The sequence below is a fragment of the Micromys minutus genome (genome assembly GCF_963924665.1).
Source record: "Micromys minutus genome assembly, chromosome: 17".
In the NCBI taxonomy this organism is placed as follows: domain Eukaryota; kingdom Metazoa; phylum Chordata; class Mammalia; order Rodentia; family Muridae; genus Micromys; species Micromys minutus.
In genome coordinates, this window is record NC_137952.1 from 11,640,737 (window position 1) to 11,658,155 (window position 17,419).

Genomic DNA, 17,419 nt, shown 5'->3' on the forward strand with positions numbered 1-17,419 from the left:
TTCTACTCTTGTCAGCCTAAGATTAACTGTCTTAACCTTCCTGGCAAATTCTTTACTCTCTAAATAGAACTTTGCATGTATCTGGATGCGCATATCCACTCTACCAACTTGCATCTACAAACTTATTGTTGGAGACACATGAGGATGCTTAGGAAAGTAGGATGAACTAAAAATCCATGCCACATTTCAAAAGGAAAGGCACTTCGATTCTAAAAACACAATACATTAAAAAGTCTCAGAGGCTATTACCCTTGCCTTCTGTTTGATGACCTTGTCCCATGGGATGTGAGATTGGGTCGAAGAAATTGGTCCAGGAGATGTCCTCTTGACTCTGTGTTGTCATTCTTTGACTTGAGTGGCTGTTGTGGGCTGAGGCTGTTGTGGCTATGCAGTTCAAACAATTGTCAAAATGTTAATTGGCATTTGGTCAGGGATATATTGATTGACTTTTTAAAAAAGATTTTATTCTCTAGAGATGATAATAAGAATAGCTTTCTAGTACTGAGGACAAGAAGCTGCATCAGTTTAAGATATTTCCCAGGTTTGACTTCATTTATGCTCATTTTCTTGGTCACCATTATGGGAGCTAAAGGAAGCATAGTATTAACAAGTCCTGTGATGGATAGAGGTTGAGTTATAGGCGTCAAGGGAAGATGAAGTAATTCTCGACACATGCTGCTACAGTCTCTAAAGAAAGAGGTATAAGAGCTCAAGTGCATGATGTCACTCTGAGACAAACACATCCCACAGTGAAATGCACAGTGAGCTGGTGGTGATATACAGAAGACTTCGATGATAGCTTTCCAAGTAATGAGCATGAAAGTGGTACTCATCCCAAAAGCAGAGATAGAATCCATTAGAAGCATTGTGTTCTAAAAATGACAAATGGCATGTGGGCACATGGATTATGCCTTTGTTTTAGTCTGTGCCACAGTAGAAGAAAAAGAAGAAAGATTACAATAGCACCCCTTAGAAATAAACACACCAAGGAGCTAGTCACCAAACCTGTTGTTCTACTAGTGATTCACTTATAAGTTGCCATGCATTGCAAAGAAAGTCAGAGTCCATATTGCAGATGGAAACATGGAGATATTTCCCACTGATACCAAGTGATAACATGGAATTCACACGCTTTGCAGGGCAGGGTGAATCCCAGTGTTTAGTCATGCAGACAAAGAAATCATTCACCAGAGCTTGCAGAGATATGTTATCATCCAACATTCTTCAGAGATGGTAAGACTTAACTCTAATTCCCACATCCCTACAGTTGTAGAATAGAGAAAATGTCTTGTAAATGTGATTAAACAGTAATATGCTTGAGGTGATATTGAAGAAATAGGTAAGAACAAAAGATTTTTTTAATGCTAGGATCCAATGCCCCAATGCTAGGTTTTTGATAAAATTCTTATAAGGCTAGTGTTTCATATAAATGTAAGGAAAAAGCAGTGTCTTGTTATATAGTGAATTATTTTTACAAAGCAGAAAGAGGATTTTAATTAGATAGGAACTCTGTCACTGTCTCGCTGATACCTTAAATTGAATATGAAAGACACTTGTATAGACTATTTCTCTTGTGTGCTTTTTTCTATGCCTTGTCAAGTAGCTTGTTAGGAGCATTTAGATTCTGGATCTGTGTTTACTTCAAGATGATGTATTAAGAAGCAGAACACTTCCTTCAGTGTCTTTTTGTGCAGTATCTTCAATGTCCAGCATTGAACTCAGAAGGTAGTTTCTACCCACATTGTGAAACCCTCCATTACCAGTTATCCCTTCTGTCACATGGGAGTCTTCACTTGGGGTGGGGGGGTTCTTCCCCTGCCATCCATTCTCAAACCACTTCTCCTGCTGGGTAGCTGCTGCTTCTGCTGTACTATTAGGAGCTGCCCAAGCTGAGAGGAGAATGATGATGGTGAGCTATATTGTCCAGTCTCTTAACAAACCTTCTGATATATCTTTCTATATTATAGGTAGAAATAGATAGATAATAGATAGATAGATAGTTAGATAAATAGATAGATACTTATGTACATACATAATACTACAAATATACACACATACATGATACAAAAGACATAGATGATAAATTGATAGATGATAGATAGATAGATAGATAGATAGATAGATAGATAGAGATAGATAGATGCATACATATATGATGATGAATGACAGATGGTACATACATAGATGCATACATACACAAGTGATAGATGGATGACAGATAGATATTCATATATACATACATAGATAATAATAAATAGTTGATGGTTGACTAATATATACATATATATATATATATATATATATATATATATATATATATATATATAGATGGTAGATGGATGGCCAATACATACACACCAGGAGATGTGTAACTAATATTCTACAAGATTCTAGAACTACAACACCCAACGTGTTAATTTCTCAGTTGAGAAAAACAAGTCTCATTTTCTGAAAATCATGTGCTCAGAGTAGCACAAAGTCAGAATTAGACCTGAACCTGTGAATTGTGAACTCTCAGTATTATTTCTGATTTAATATTGTCTATGGCATTACATACTCATCCAGAAAGAGCTTCTGTTGAAGGAATAATTGCTGTGTTTGGGCGATTTTGCAGGAGAAAATATATTATATAACAGCTCACAACACTATTGTAATAGGAGCCCTTTGCAAATAGGCTACATAACCTATAACAACACTCAGCAAAAATGGCTGGCGTGCACTCTGTAGGAATGCCTGGGATGTTACTACACTGATCTACAATGTGATTGTCTGGGGACATTTTAACTGCTAAAATCTCTTCTTAACAAAGCTAATTCGGTGGAAGAAAAAAACTATTCTTGCCAGTTGGGGAATTATAAAAATAATAACAGTATCAGACAGGCTTAACCTTCAAGCAGTGTTTTAGAACGTCAGGATGACTGGAATAAAAGTCCATCAGGGTGCTTCCTGGAAAAGTCAAAAGCCACTGACATTTTCATCTGTAACAGCTCATGGAGAATTTCTGATTCATCAGGAAAGCTAGAGCCTATAAATTGCCAAACCAAACAAACTTGTGTCTTAACAAAATTTACTCTATTTCATTATCTTAGAAAATGGTGTGTTTGAGTTTGTAATAGCAAATACTGTTTTAAGATGAGACTCATATTAATTTTGCTTTTATATTTTCCAATCTATTTTGGGAATTAACTGATTATTCATAGGTTCTTGGCCCAGAATCTTAAGTTATTTTCTATTAAGTCGTTAAGCACATGTGTGTGCTCACAAACATACACATACATCTACATTCACATTATCATCTCTCATACAGATATAGTGATTCTTCACGTGCTCAACCATGCCCTGGTATTTTCAGAACAGTCAGGAATGTGTTAGTAAAATAGAGAACTTCCACTGCATACCATAAGGTTTGACTCTTTTTTAGAATTTGTGATGTCTCCTCTATGAAGTCATGTGGAGTTTTGCAAACATTGATGATAACTGTATCTGGCTTCTCAAATTTTCTTAGTAAGAATGCTTCTAAAGCATATTTTGACATTTGATACATTAATTCCAAATTTCTTTATTGGCATTCTTCTAAAGAGCAAGTGTTTTACAGGAATTGATAAGATTATTATAGACCCCAGAGGAGATTGGAATGGGTCAGATTCCTAAAAGACATCTGTTTTCTCTCTATTCCTTTTTTCAACAGCCTACTTCTTGGTTAACTCAATCCTTAATCTTTATGCATATATCAACTTTACTGGGGTAAAGAATAGAATACAATATCAGACATCCAGTACGATGCCCAGAACTTGCTAACTCGTATCTCAACCTTTTTCCTTGGCTCTCTGTGGACACATCCATCAAAACAGAAATTCCTAAGCTTCTTTGGTTTCTAAGTAGCTGTTTCTTATATTTCCCCCTTCAGAATGTTCAAGTATATGACAATGCTATTGACTTGTAACTTTAAAAATGCTACAAGATATTTTCTCAAGGATCAGTTGTATTCCAAATTATTAGGCATTTCTCTGAGATACAGGTGATATCTTTTCTTTGTTTTCTTGTCCTGGGTTCGAAATTCATTGATGAAACATGAGATTGCTTTTTGAAGAACTTGAGATATTTTTCTATAAGTAGAAAGAACAGTAGGAGCATCAAGACTTTTCTCAACTTGCCCTGAGTGTTTTAAACAAAAGTAGTGGATAGCTTAGAATTCAAAAAGAGACCGTATGAGCCACTGACATTCCATCAAAGACAGAAGGGGTTTCATTCTACCACAGATCAGGGAAAAGAGTGTGATAAAAGAAAGTGGGGGTGTCATAGAGCTTCACAGAAGATAAAGAATTCCTCCCAGACCCCACACTATACCTGAAGGGCACATTCTACACCACACATTTTCAAGAGCAAACACCAACTACCAAAACAGAACCCTTAGGGACCATTGACATAAAAACAGCATCTCACACCTACTTTGCAAACATTCTTGTCTCTTGGAAAATATGACAACTTGGCATCTTTCTTTCTTATTTATTAAAAATGGTCCCTTTTAGGCTCTGCAGATAAATTTACAGTGCAGACACAAAGAATGTGGCCAACAGCTAAACAACATCTCTGATAACTTAGGTACCAGAACTTCAGTGCAGCATCCTTCTTACTTGTGCTTGTAGCATGTGGGGTCTCCTCTTCATCCTGATACTCATGGTTATTGAAAGGAGACTGTGGTTCCTGGGTCCAGTTTTCTCCATGAGTACTGGTGCTGTTTCTGTCTATATCTGTTGCAATGATGGTTAAGTACACTGTGACTTTTAATCAAATAGTCTTTAATAACCTCTTCTTCCACTAAAGTACGTGTTATCTATTTACTGGTCCTATGCCCAAGTAAGTTCTCTGAGAACTTACTCTCAATAAATCTGAGTGATTTCACTAATCTGTCCCAAGAAAAAAATGAACAGGTACAAAATTCTTTGATGTTACTTATTATTCCAGCATATCCACTGTGTTAGAGAGAGTATCATAAACCATTCAGATATATTTAATTTTATGACAACGTGACATAAAATACCTTATGTCAAAGGAAGTATGATTGATAAATGACTCCGGTTCACTAAGGATTTGTGATGGGACATTAATTAATTTTCCCATCGCATCCAAAGGTTTGACCTTCAGAGAATCATAAGCTTTGAGAGAAAGTATCGTTAATGATATGTGCATAATTCATTACCAGTCATCCTGGTGGTTGTTTGAAGTGGTACTTCTGTGTTTGAATGGATTGGCTTCCACTGGGTCCAGTCCTGGTTCTGATTTGTGTGGGCAGAAACCCATGGAGTAGTTGCAACTGTCATAATGATGATTGAGGCAATTAGGAAAATGTTATTTCTTGATCCTTCACTGCTTGCTTTGTACATTTGTCTCTTCTGTAGAGTATACAGCAGCTCATCTATACAGGGTTATATAGATGGTTGAGTGGAAAAGACGGAGGAGAGAGTCATAGCTTCATCCACCATGTTGCTTTGTATCTCAATGTCCTTTGAATTCTATCACAGAATGTCTTTGGGATTAGAACATGAGATCTTCTGGATACAATAGTCAAGGATGTTGCAGCAATAGGAAGAACAGCTTTGAAGGCACCAACCCTCCACCAATAATGAACAAAATGTGAAGAGTTTTGTCCATTCATGCAAACTGCAGGAAGCCTCTGCACCTCAAAGTCTAAGCCATTCATTGGTATTACTGGCAGGTGTGCTAACAGTAGATCCTCAAGCTGAAAAAGTTGATAGCTGAGTTATAACAGAGGAATCACTATTATGCTAGTGATTTTACTGGCAAAATAAACAACCACAAGAGCCAAAGCTTTCCTGTAGATGGTTTTTGGAAGCGATGCCTGCTTTGTGGAATCATTTAGCTCAGCTATTTTCTGAACATATACTAAACATCCATGAGAGTCAGTCCCTTTGAATTCAAAACATGATATAAGCAAGCTATTCACAATCAGTGAAAGAGGAGCAATATGTATACGTTTATAGAAAAGAGACAGAAGTACCCATCCACCGTCAGCACAACACACTGGAAAACAAAGACATGTCAGTTCACCAATGCCCCAAATTGCATGCAAAATAGGAAGCCTAGAACAGAAGGTGCAAAAAAGATCCATTTTGACAAAATCCGAAACAATATTATTTTGTGAAAAGGCTATTCACAAGTTCAACTGTTTTTAAATCCTATTTTGATACCCAAATAACACAAAATCATTTCACAAGTTAAGAAAATAATTTAGAGTTGTTAACCAAATTTCTAATAATCTTGAAAGAGTGGTAGCTAGCCCAAGTCTCAAAAGAAAAAGAACATCCTGTTGAATTAAAGGGTATATGTGTTAGGTAGAAAAGTGACCTGAAATTGAATATAATCTATAAAGATGGGGGAGGAAAGCATGAAAAATTTATCTTCAGGAGCCTGACCATATAATACATTTGCAAGGAAGCTACCTCCTCAACCTAGAAGACACTGTCACAGTAATGCTCAGTATGTGGGGTTCCTTGGGTTCTTAAGTTCCTAAGCTCTGCAGAGGCATCCAGCCCAAGGAATACACTACTTAAATTTACACATAGAAAATCAGGTTTGTCTCTAGTACTTGCTGTATCATTGTCACACACTCAGATGCCTTCAAGACACAGCTACTTTTAGATCCTGACCTCCCTAGGTTCTATTAACTTGGGAATGAAATCCTCCAACTTTAATGGAATAAATAGAATTCTTGTTTAGGTAGCTGAACCAGAACCCCCAAACCTTTTCTCCAAAGGTTAATTAAATCTGCTTTATGATTCTCATATCTTTCCAGCAAAATCCTCACTTAGGACAAGTCTAGAGGAATCTGGCAGACCAGAATGTCTTTCTCTACAATCTCCACCTCAGTGTTCACAGGAAGTTTTATAGAGCTGACAAGTTTGGCTATGTTAACAGGGTGGGGTCACTCTTTGTTTTTAGTAATTAACACTGTCTTTTTAAGGCTATGGTGGCATTTATTCTTCCCTCAAGGCCATTCTGTTATATTGGTGTCCAGCAAGTTTGTTGAAACCCTTTGATTTCTTTTTCTTTAATTATAACCATTTTTTGATTAATTAAGGTAGTTCTTGAGTTTAGGCTTCTATGTTTTATGCAATTCTTGGACTTCTCAAGCTTTCAATTCAGGGCCATGTGAAAATTTTAATGACCATCCTCCTAATCACATGAACATCTGTCCCAGCAGTCTGTGAGCCTCTTGTAAGCAAAATTTCTGGCCTTTCCATCCCTGTGTTTCTATCATCTGACACAGCAGGGACACAATGAATATCAGTTGTGATATGTCCCACTCCCAGCCACACTTGACAATGTAAATTTTTCTCTAAAAGCAAACATTGGTGGACAGAACAGAAAGACCACTGGGTGTCTGAAACTTCATGAGTTATTTTCCCCAACAATATCTTTTGGTTCCCATTCATGAAATTTTACTTCCTCTTCCAAAAGTCTCATCAAAATGGAATTAAGGTAAAATCACAGGTTCAGTCATTGTTCACATCATCTGTTTCCCAAGAGAGATACTATATCATTTAGGTCCCTCAGCGAGCCTCGCATAAATGGTTCTACTGTAATTGAGTATTCTTACTGGTGCTGGAGATAAAATCTTCATCATCATCAATGCCTGATCCAGAAAAACTGGGGTATTTGTCTGTTTCATCTTCGTTTTCCTCATTTGGCTCCCAGCCTGTTGGGTTGGTATTTGACTCCGTACCTGTTATGGTGACTTACATTAGTAGTTGAGCTGGCTGCCAGGCAACCCATTTCACCAAAGAAGAAAGTCAGGCATGGGAGGTATCACGGAATTCCCAAGATTTTAAGAAGGAAATGAGAGAGTAGGAAATGGAAACCTTTTGTTCTCTTCTCAGCAGTTACTGCACGAGATTGCTCTTTACTAAAAGGAATTCTAACCTTTGAATGCAATTCAGGATATCTCTTAGGGTGACCATTTGGTTTTCTTATTATGGTGTCCAACCCAAGACTAATTCAACTGATAGAAATCTTCTATATTTTGGTAGCTATGGCTATGTTATTTTACATTCTCATTAAAAAGTTTTTTACTTCAGTAATCTGGGGGTTATGCCCAGACAGTCTTTTAGAGTTGAAATGTCCTGTTATCACCAAATACTTGCCCCCACTTTATAGTTACCTAATTAGTTTTATCCTAGGCTATATATAGACCCCCATAAAGTATAGAGAAGAAAATCACGTATTAGTAATATTAAATCAAACATACAGAACTCAGAGTTCAAGATCCTTCCTAAATGGACACATACATTTGTGAGACAGAATGGTATTTAGACTTTAACCACATCCCATAGGTTAATGAGAATTATTAAAGGCTGTCAAGCAGGCACACGTTACATGGTATCTATAACTCATTACCAGGCATCTTTGTTGTTGTATGAAGATGACTCTTGGACTCTGATGGTTGAAAAAACCATGAAAACCAGTTCTGGGCTTCTTGCCTCTTGGGTGGTATTTCAGGGGTGGTCATCAAGGCTGTTGTAACCATGATTGAATTGATTGTTGAAATGTTAATTATCAGTTCCTAAGAAATAGCACCACAATTTTTTCACTTTCTCCCTACATGGGAAATCATCTCTTCTTGACATAAGTGGTGAAAAGAAAGGAAAAAAGGAAAGTAAAAAAAAAAGTTTTGTTCCTTTCAGGAGCCCAAACTGTAGTCCACAGAGTGTCAGAGGCGGAGGAACCTTAAATAACAGTCATCCATGCTTTCATCTTAAGATTAAAAAACTGTATTGGACACTTGAGTGACGTCCATTTGGCAGAAAAGATGTCTCAAAAATTACATGAGAACTCTCTGAAGTTCCGGTCTATAAGATAGAACAGGGATTCATTATTTGTCTCCTTTCCCACGAGGCCAAATTAAAACCTGTGGTGAGATTTTAGAAATAGAATGTTCTTCCAAAAACTAGAATTAAAGTATCAGATGATTAGAAAAGTTGGTTGAACTAAACCATTTAAGATCCTCTTCAAATCTGACCATTTGTGACTTTAATGGCCAGCCCTCAGGAACCCAAGCCCTGTGATGTTCTTCACAATTGAAGATGGCCAACCAATATCATTCCCTGGGAGTTCAGGGTATGATATTCCAGAAGTTATAGGCATATGACTCTATAAATTACAAATTCAAGGCAGAATGAGACAGGCAAAGGGACGGAGAAGATGTCTTTCTACCTTTTTCCAAGGAGGATGCAAATACCATAGAAACATGACCCATAATCATTTCATGTCAACACTGAACTTTGCAAGAAAGAGCAGTCCACTTTTAAAAAAATAGTATAATAAACCAATAAAAACAGGAAGAAATGAAGAGAACCAAAGACTCCACCAATAGCAAAGCAACCGACTTGATCTGAACACTCCCAAAGATTTCCAGTATGTCATGATGTACATGGCAGTATGAAATAACAGGAACCCAAAATACCAGGTTAAGTTAAAGCAGAGACAGCTGAAGCCATCAATAAATTTTCAAGTAAGATTGATGAAATTCCTTTTGACAGCTATCAAGAAAGCCCAGTAACAACTGAAGAAGAAACTCAGCTGTAGAATCCCCTTTCTTCCCATGGTTTGTCCTATGAAGATGTATTATACAAGTCCTCAAATAAAAACATCATTTTCCTTATTCGGACATCTCTTCCCCATAGCCACCCACCTCAGCATTATATTAATTATTGTGATGTGGTAACCATAGCAAAACATCAGCAGGGTTTTCTTACATGATTACAAGGACACATACATACATACATGTATACATTCACACACACACATAAACAAACAAATACACACACATATTTCTGCAGAGAGAATGCCTATTTAAAAATATGACTATGTATCAATATAGGTTAATAAACGAAGAATTTCTTATTACCTCCCATTATTACAAACCAGTGGTTCTCAATCTTCCTAATGCTGCAACCCTTTAATACACATTCCTCAACTTGTGGTGACCCCCTAACCATAAAACTATTTTTGTTGTGACTTCACAACTGTAATTTTGCTGCTGCTATAAATTATAATTCGAGTATCTGTGCTTTCTGGTGGTTTTAGGTGACCCTCGTGAAAGGGTCATTCAATCTTCAAAGAGGCCTTGACTCACAGTTTAAGAACGGCTGTTATAGACTTATTCCTTTTGCCAAACCACCAGGGCAAGGCCACCAAATCAACACGCTTGAGAGCTAATGACCACATACCCCCAAAGCTGATTTGTAACCCTGGACACTGATATAAAGCAACAGGCTATGTCACTTCATGATGTTTCTAGAAAAGGTTTTCGGTGTCAAATTTTATTTTTAAAAAGTCTTTGCTTTTTACTCATTAATCATTACTTCTTTCCCTTATTAATATCATTTGGTCAGCAGACATCTTATTAGAGGTTATCTCTTCAGTGACTCTCCTTGATGTAGGAAAACTAACCTAATTCTGTGTTCTTGTTGCCAAAGTGAAAGTAAGGCATTTAGGAGACCTGAGGTTTCCAGGTCTCTGTTGTCTATATATGACAGTGAACGTCTGTCCTTCTTAACACCTCATTGAAGACAGGTGATCAGCAAAAAATATGAGAGTTTACCTGTAGTTGCTGTCGTGGGCTCCTGAGTTGTGGACTGTGAATTACCAAACCAAGACCATATCCAATTATTTTGTTTCTGAGCTGCTGCATGGCTTTTTGAGGACACAGTTGAGGCAACTAGATTAATTATGAAAATAGTGTTTAGTGAGATTTGCCTGTCCTCCATAAAACCTGTGGTCTCTGTCCCAATAGAATATCTCTATTTATTATAGAACAAGGATTTTAAAAGGGAAGTTGAGTCCATTTTTATATTTCCAGACTCCTATCATCTATCAGAATCTCAGGACGACATCACAAAGGCAGATTGGGGAACGAATTCAGTGTTTCTCAGTCTTCTCCTCCACCCCCTCAATCACATCCAGAGACAACTCCAGCAGCAAGGTAACTGTGATGGAGAGAGATTTGCTCTTCTATTGATGGTATCCTTCAGCCATGATCTGGAGGTCTTCAATGCAGCAGAGCTTACAATGGCTTCTCTTAATTTATCTTCAGAGGTTCTTTGAGGATGCCTGCATCTGTCTGTTCAGCATTGTACCCAGGTAGTCTTTGACAACTGGCATTTAAAGGCTTCATCCACACTCATCAACACAACTTAAGCTTTATAGTTGGGCAAGAATTGTGTAGAGGATGTGTATCTAAAAAGTGGTCAGTAGGTAAAACTTTCTCCAGTATCTCTCTATCACTTCCCCACATAGAGATGACAAAAGCAATAAAATGTTGAACTCTATTCAAGTTAGAAAAAGGACAATAATAATATTTTGTAATAAAAAAATATCTCAATTTACTTTCAAGTTAGACTGGTTTCCAGAATGTTTCCCCCATAGTAACAAAATGGCAAAAGCTATTGGGATAATTGTCTGAATCAGCTGGGATTTTAAAAAAGAAAATGCTTTAGATGAAATGCTTCCCTGAAAATCTAGGTTATAGGCCCCACATGCTGCAGGTGACTGTTGCGTGCCATGGAGAACCTACTGGATCCCATGTAAACTCCAGTTCAGAATGGAGCACCACATATAACAACTGCCAAGGATCACAGTGAGAACAGAGAAAGAAGGTAGTTACAATGCTCCCAGGCTACAGACTGCCTCCTATGAAAAACTCTACCAAAGATGCATAGTTTCTGAACCCCACCTGAAAGTACCCCAGAAAAATCAGCTAACAGAAAACGGACATACAGAGGACAAACTGAGCATTCCGTCACTTTCCTAAGTGAGGTTGAATGAGAGGAGACAGTGAGAGAAGTGTCAGCCTAGCCATGTGCCAGTTTTTAATTTGCCCCACCCAAGAAAGATCATGCAAGATGGAAAACAAATTATTCACTTGACACCCAGAAAGCAGGAAGTAGCGCTTTCAAAGGCAGGAGCCTATTTCTTAAATTAGTTTAGGCTTCTTGATTCCAGAGAATTCCAGATGACCAGTAAGAAGGACCGATGACACACCTCCAGGCAGACTCTTCCAAAAATAACATTTATAATAAGCAGCCAGTTGGATGACCCAAGCCCACGGAGCCTGTTGGTCTTGCTAGTTTTCCCTGTTGCCACCCACTGAGCACCCTGGAGGAGGGAATGAGTTGGTTAAGCCAAGTGCAGCTTCTTCCATGCCCTCAGCCAGCCCAGCTCTTGACCTCTGCGCCCCTGTATGCTAATCTGCAGCCACTCCCTCTCACTGTGTCTCAAACCTCCACCCAACAGTGATAAGTAAACCTTTGGGAAGCTCCTCACTGGATTTAAATAAACGGCAGGGTCCTATTCAGAGGCTCAGCCTTCACTCTATCATTCAAGTAAACTTGAGCTGGTAGGCAAACTGGTCTCTCCTCCTCACCCATTCAAAAGAACGAAGTAAGCCACATGCTCTGTAGAAAAAGAAAGGAAAAGCTCCTTTTCCCTCAAATGAATCCTGTGCTGTTTCAGTGAAGCTGCAGGCACTCCCTTTCTTTGATTTCTGTGCTAGGATGCTGTATCCATGGAGGATCCATCTCTGACCCTCATAAACTGGAGCAGTGCCTGGAGCAGAGAAGACACACCACATAGAGTGAATGGGTGGAAACCTCACTGACCTTGATTTCTTTTGATATTGCTCTACCCATATTTTCCATTAGAGAGAAAATGAGCTGGGAGGGCATGGGAAGTTTGAACAGATACACCTTGTGGACAGAATCTTTGTACCTGTGCACGTGTGGAGGCCACGGGTTGACCTAAAGATGTTTTCCTCGATTGATGCCCACCTTATTTTTTGGGCTAGGATCTCTCACTGCACCTAAATTTGGCTTGACTGGCTGGGCAGCAAGCTGCTGGGTATCTCCTGTCTCTGTCGCCTTTGTTATTAGGATTACAGATGCATGCTGCCATGCTCAACCCTGGGACCCTGAGTGTTAGAATGGATCTGGTACAAAAATAGGACCTTAAGATGGATTCACTGACTGGCCAGCTTGGATAGGAAAGAAACAGGGCTAAGGATGCTGATGTAAATGGCCAATTATCTCTCTTCAAGCTCATGTGAAACTCCTGCCCCACACAGGTTGTGCCTCACCTGCATTCTATCTCCAGATGGCAGACTTTGTTTGAGGGTGTTCTTTTGGGGTGGGAAATAGGACTTTAGGTTAAACCTGTTCTACTTCTTTATCAGACCACTAATTACTGTATTTCCCAACATCTGTCACAACCGTACAGCCCAGTGAGAAGCACGTCTGACATAGCTACATCAAAAGGACAGAGGACCCAAGTAACTGCACATAGCTGGCAACATCAGCTTCCTCTGTGGACAAGTGTTTCCCAGGACATTCCAGACAACAAGGTGACAAACTATCAGAGAGGAAGTGACCTGGGAGGGCGTGAGAAGCTTGAGTAGCTGCCTCTTGTGGACACATGGAATCTGTGTGCTTGTGCATGTGCGGAGGCCGGGGTTGGCATTAAGATGTTGTCCTTTTTGCTGTCCACCTTTGGTTTTAAAATAGGGAACCTCACTGAAGCTGGAGCTCACTGATTTGGCTGGGCTGCTAGCGGGCAAGCGCTAGGTCTTTTCCTCTCTAGTATTAGAATTACAGATATACACTGTCATGCTCAACTTTTTATGTAGATGCTAGGGATCAAAAGATTCAGGTCTTCCTGTGCTTGCACAGTAAGAATTTTTACCCTTTGAGCTATCTGGGAGCCCCCAGAATCTGATGGAGGATTTTTAAATTTAATTTAATTTTTTTTTTTTTGGAAAGGCTTCAAAGAATTTTCTGGAAAGGACTAGAATCCTGAATCTGTTCACATTCTCCTTTCTCTCACTCAGCAGCCTGCTAACAGAAATTTGAAACACTGTTAAGTGAGTCCATCATCAGAGTGCTGTGGCCTCCTAGCTTCTGAGGGACCAAAGAATTGAAAAGAGCCCTATCTTGAATATTCTTAAGCCAGTACATTCTTGTCAAACCGTGAAAAAGCCAGAATTCCACCCCTCTGAGTTTCATCCAGGAACTGAGAAAATCTACACCATACTAGGAGACCCAGTAAAGACTTAGCTCTGCCCTTTTTAGGTATGAACAATCCTCTGCAGGAGCCCAGCTATCTAAAACCTTGTTCTAAAACAAACCATAGAGGAAGTGTAGAGGAGGAAGTGAGGGAGATCAGAAGCTCTGAGCACCTTCCCAACAGAGCCCAGCTGCACAAACCTACAGTTACTCAATGCTGCATAGACAGCTTCCCCTGCTGTTACCACAGATACCCAAAGAACATTAGCATCTTTTCCCACAGACTGCAATCCAGAACTCTGCAGTGATCAGAAAACCCCTCACCTTTGGTTCCTTGGACCAAAAAAAAAAAAAAAAAAAAAAAAAAAATCATGGTTTGAAATTAAGCTTAAAAATATGGACATTAAGAAATCAGAATCCGAAAAATGGATCTTTTAAGGCATTGTTATAAAAGGAAAAACAGTGGAATGGAACATACACTCTACAGTCCTGGCTTTAATAGAACAGTTTTCTCTATCGTGGAAAAATGACAAGAATAAAGCAAGTAACAGCACCAATTATTTTTGTAACAGTTCTGAGGCATTGTTAAGTTCTTAGGAACAGGAGAAAAGCAGCACCTTCCTGAGGAAACCCTTACAATATGGCATTCCTTATCCCAAGGTGAGAGGATCAGAGGTAAAGATGGAGGAGCTGAGGAGAGGAGTAGAAGCCAGTGCACAGTGACCAGGAGCACTGACAGGAACGGGAGCCAGACTCCGTCAGTGATCTCACCCACACCTAGATGCCCAGGGATGGCCGAAAACAGACCCTGGAGTGTGCGTTACTCAGGAGGGACATTGGCATTCTGCCAAAGAACTGCTAGAGGAAAACCCAGGATGCCCTTCTCCTTACTGGTTGCCGGGGTGCTCCTGATAAAGAAGGTGTCATCCTGGTCTCCGGTAGGCTGTGCAGTGGGAAGGTGGGTGTGCAGAATGTAGCCTTCAGAGCTGCTCTTCTCAATGGTGGATCCACTGCTGACATCCTCGTCTATAGTGTTGGAGGCATCGATGTCTTCCTGGTGTGTTCTGTACTCGCCCTTTTTGCTGTAGCGGGTACCGTCACGGTTGACAATAGCTGAAGGAGACACAGACACAGACGCATCTTTAGAACCTCATAGCCGATGTAACTGAAGTATAGGGAAGATAATGGACTGTCCTATAACATGGCATTAAAGCTACTTTCTTTTGCTTTAAAACACTGCCTGTCAAATGCTCGTAATAGAGCATGTAAGCTTTGAGAGTGTTCATCCCCCTCGCCCACTTACTCTGAAAATGAGAAGGAGAAAGCTGAAGTACCGGGGAGACCCCATATTTGAATCTAAGCTTTGAAGAGCTTTAGGTAAGGTAACTGTGTGAGCCTCACTTTCTTCCTTAGGAAAGGAACGGCTCAGCCTTCTGGATGGGGTGGTCATGAGCTGCACACGATTCACTGTTATTAGCACTCAACATAGTGGTCAAAGTAAAAGAAGGCTCATAAGTGACACTCTATACGGCCCCTTCTGAAATATGTGTACATTTAGTCACCATTAATTCCATCCAACCCCAGAAAGGATTTGAAATAGTAGTTGCACAGCCTCCACAAAAAAGCATACATTGGCAATCCCTTAGAGAGATTCTTTTAAAAAGGTACCTTTTGCCAGTTTAATCAAACCCCCATTTCTGGTTAGAAAACTGATTTGTCTAAATATTGGTCTAATAAGCAAGTGACCAGAATGAACCAGAGGAGAAAAAGTAAAAATGTGTCCATTATCCATCCTTAAAACGCATTCCTCAACCATTTGCTGCACTACCCATATTGCACTTTGCTGAAAGTGTTTTTTGCTGAATTGTGTGTATGGTACCAAGGATTCCTTTGTTTTATTTACCTAGCTTGCTTAAATGAAACTAACAGTTAGAAATTTTTTTCAATGTCTCAGTTATCCCGAGCATCAAGCTAAGGCAATTTATATTGTCTTATCATTTAAGAAACCATTTACTTAATGTTTGCAAATGTGTTCTCTGTGAGATTATGTGTACCGTGTATGTGCAGGAGCCCACAAAGGCTAAAAGAGTCTGTTATCTCTTCTTGAACTGGAGTTACAGACAGTTTTGAGCATCCATGTTGGTCCTGGGAATTGAACTCAGGTTGTATACAAACACAACTAGTGCTCTTAACACTAAGACATCTTTCCAACCCCCAGATAACAATATAAAAAGAATGGATGTTTATTTGGATTGTGGTCCTTGAGGCTGAGAAGTCCAAGAATAGTGTCTGCTATGGCTCTGCTGTGGGTCCACTGCTGCATCCTACGGCAGAGGGCATCACATGGAGTCACAGCAAGTGAGCTAGCTCAAGCTTCTCCTCCTCATCTTACAAAGCTACTGCTGTCACCAGGCGCCATCCTCTTTGCTCTATCCAGTCACAACTACTTCTCAAGGACCTAATTTCATTTACTCTTAACATGTGACAATGGGAATGACGTTTAATCCGACTCATGAATTCTTGGCGGCACAGAGTGGACACATATTCATACCGCGGTATTGATAACACTTACTTACATCTAGACTTTGGAGAAAATTTCTAGAAGCCATGGAAATCGAGAATTTCTTAAGCATCTGATATGGGCCAGGCATGCATGAGACACATTAGAGTTGCATGATAAAGGAACTTAGGTATCTTGTATGTCGTATCATTATACATGAGAGAAAACTGAAGCTTAGGGAAAGTTGTTGCTCTAATATCACATGGTAGCTGTTGGGATGTGAAGCATCCTGTGGCTGCTACAGGCACAGGCCAAGTGAGAGGCTAGATTCACACAGTCTGGGAAGGAATCCCACTATTGCTCCCACTGTGTCCACACCCTCTGCTGGGGGTTGGCTCCAAGAAAGCAGAAGCAGAAAATTCAGCCTCTTCTAACACTGTTCTTTTTCCCAAGGACAGGAGGCACAGAAGCGAAGCCCCTACAGTCCTAAGTGAACCTTCTGGAAATCTCTGAAGAGGGGTTTCCATCTTCTAAATTGGCACACGTAATTTTCAAAGGATGTTCTAAGGTGGGTGTGGCATAAATAGTATTGAAGCACACATCAGTAAGCCTGTGCCCTTCATAATCACGTATATCAGCTATGGTGATATGATATGATACGAGAATTCCCAAGTGGAAGTCTCCACCCCTGAGACTGCTTTACTCTCTATTAGACAGACCACAGCTTAGGCACACAGTCTTCTACAGCCATAAGTTGAAAGTATTACTCACTTTTTCTTGCACTTTAAATTGATTTTTAAGGTTGCCCTCAATTTACAAAAAGTGATGCTGGTTGTCCATTTGCAGT

General features: G+C 39.5%; 1 protein-coding gene across 4 annotated transcripts in view; it reads right to left on the reverse strand.

Moving 5' to 3' along the window:
• CD44 (CD44 molecule (IN blood group)) overlaps nt 1-17,419 on the reverse strand; it is an 86,679-nt gene that overhangs the window by 26,147 nt on the left and 43,113 nt on the right. Inside the window, exons 5-12 of one of the 4 annotated variants that reach the window (XM_080931479.1) lie at nt 14,964-15,185; nt 10,622-10,738; nt 8,416-8,532; nt 7,619-7,744; nt 5,201-5,314; nt 4,635-4,751; nt 1,761-1,880; nt 250-375 (exon numbers count right to left, since the gene is read on the reverse strand). In XM_080931479.1, the coding sequence (XP_080787605.1) occupies nt 250-375; nt 1,761-1,880; nt 4,635-4,751; nt 5,201-5,314; nt 7,619-7,744; nt 8,416-8,532; nt 10,622-10,738; nt 14,964-15,185 (1,059 nt within the window). Of the gene's footprint in view, nt 1-249; nt 385-1,760; nt 1,881-4,634; nt 4,752-5,200; nt 5,315-7,618; nt 7,745-8,415; nt 8,533-10,621; nt 10,739-14,963; nt 15,186-17,419 lie in introns of all 4 variants that reach the window. The other 3 variants (XM_080931480.1, XM_080931481.1, XM_080931482.1) reach the window with 3 other exon arrangements.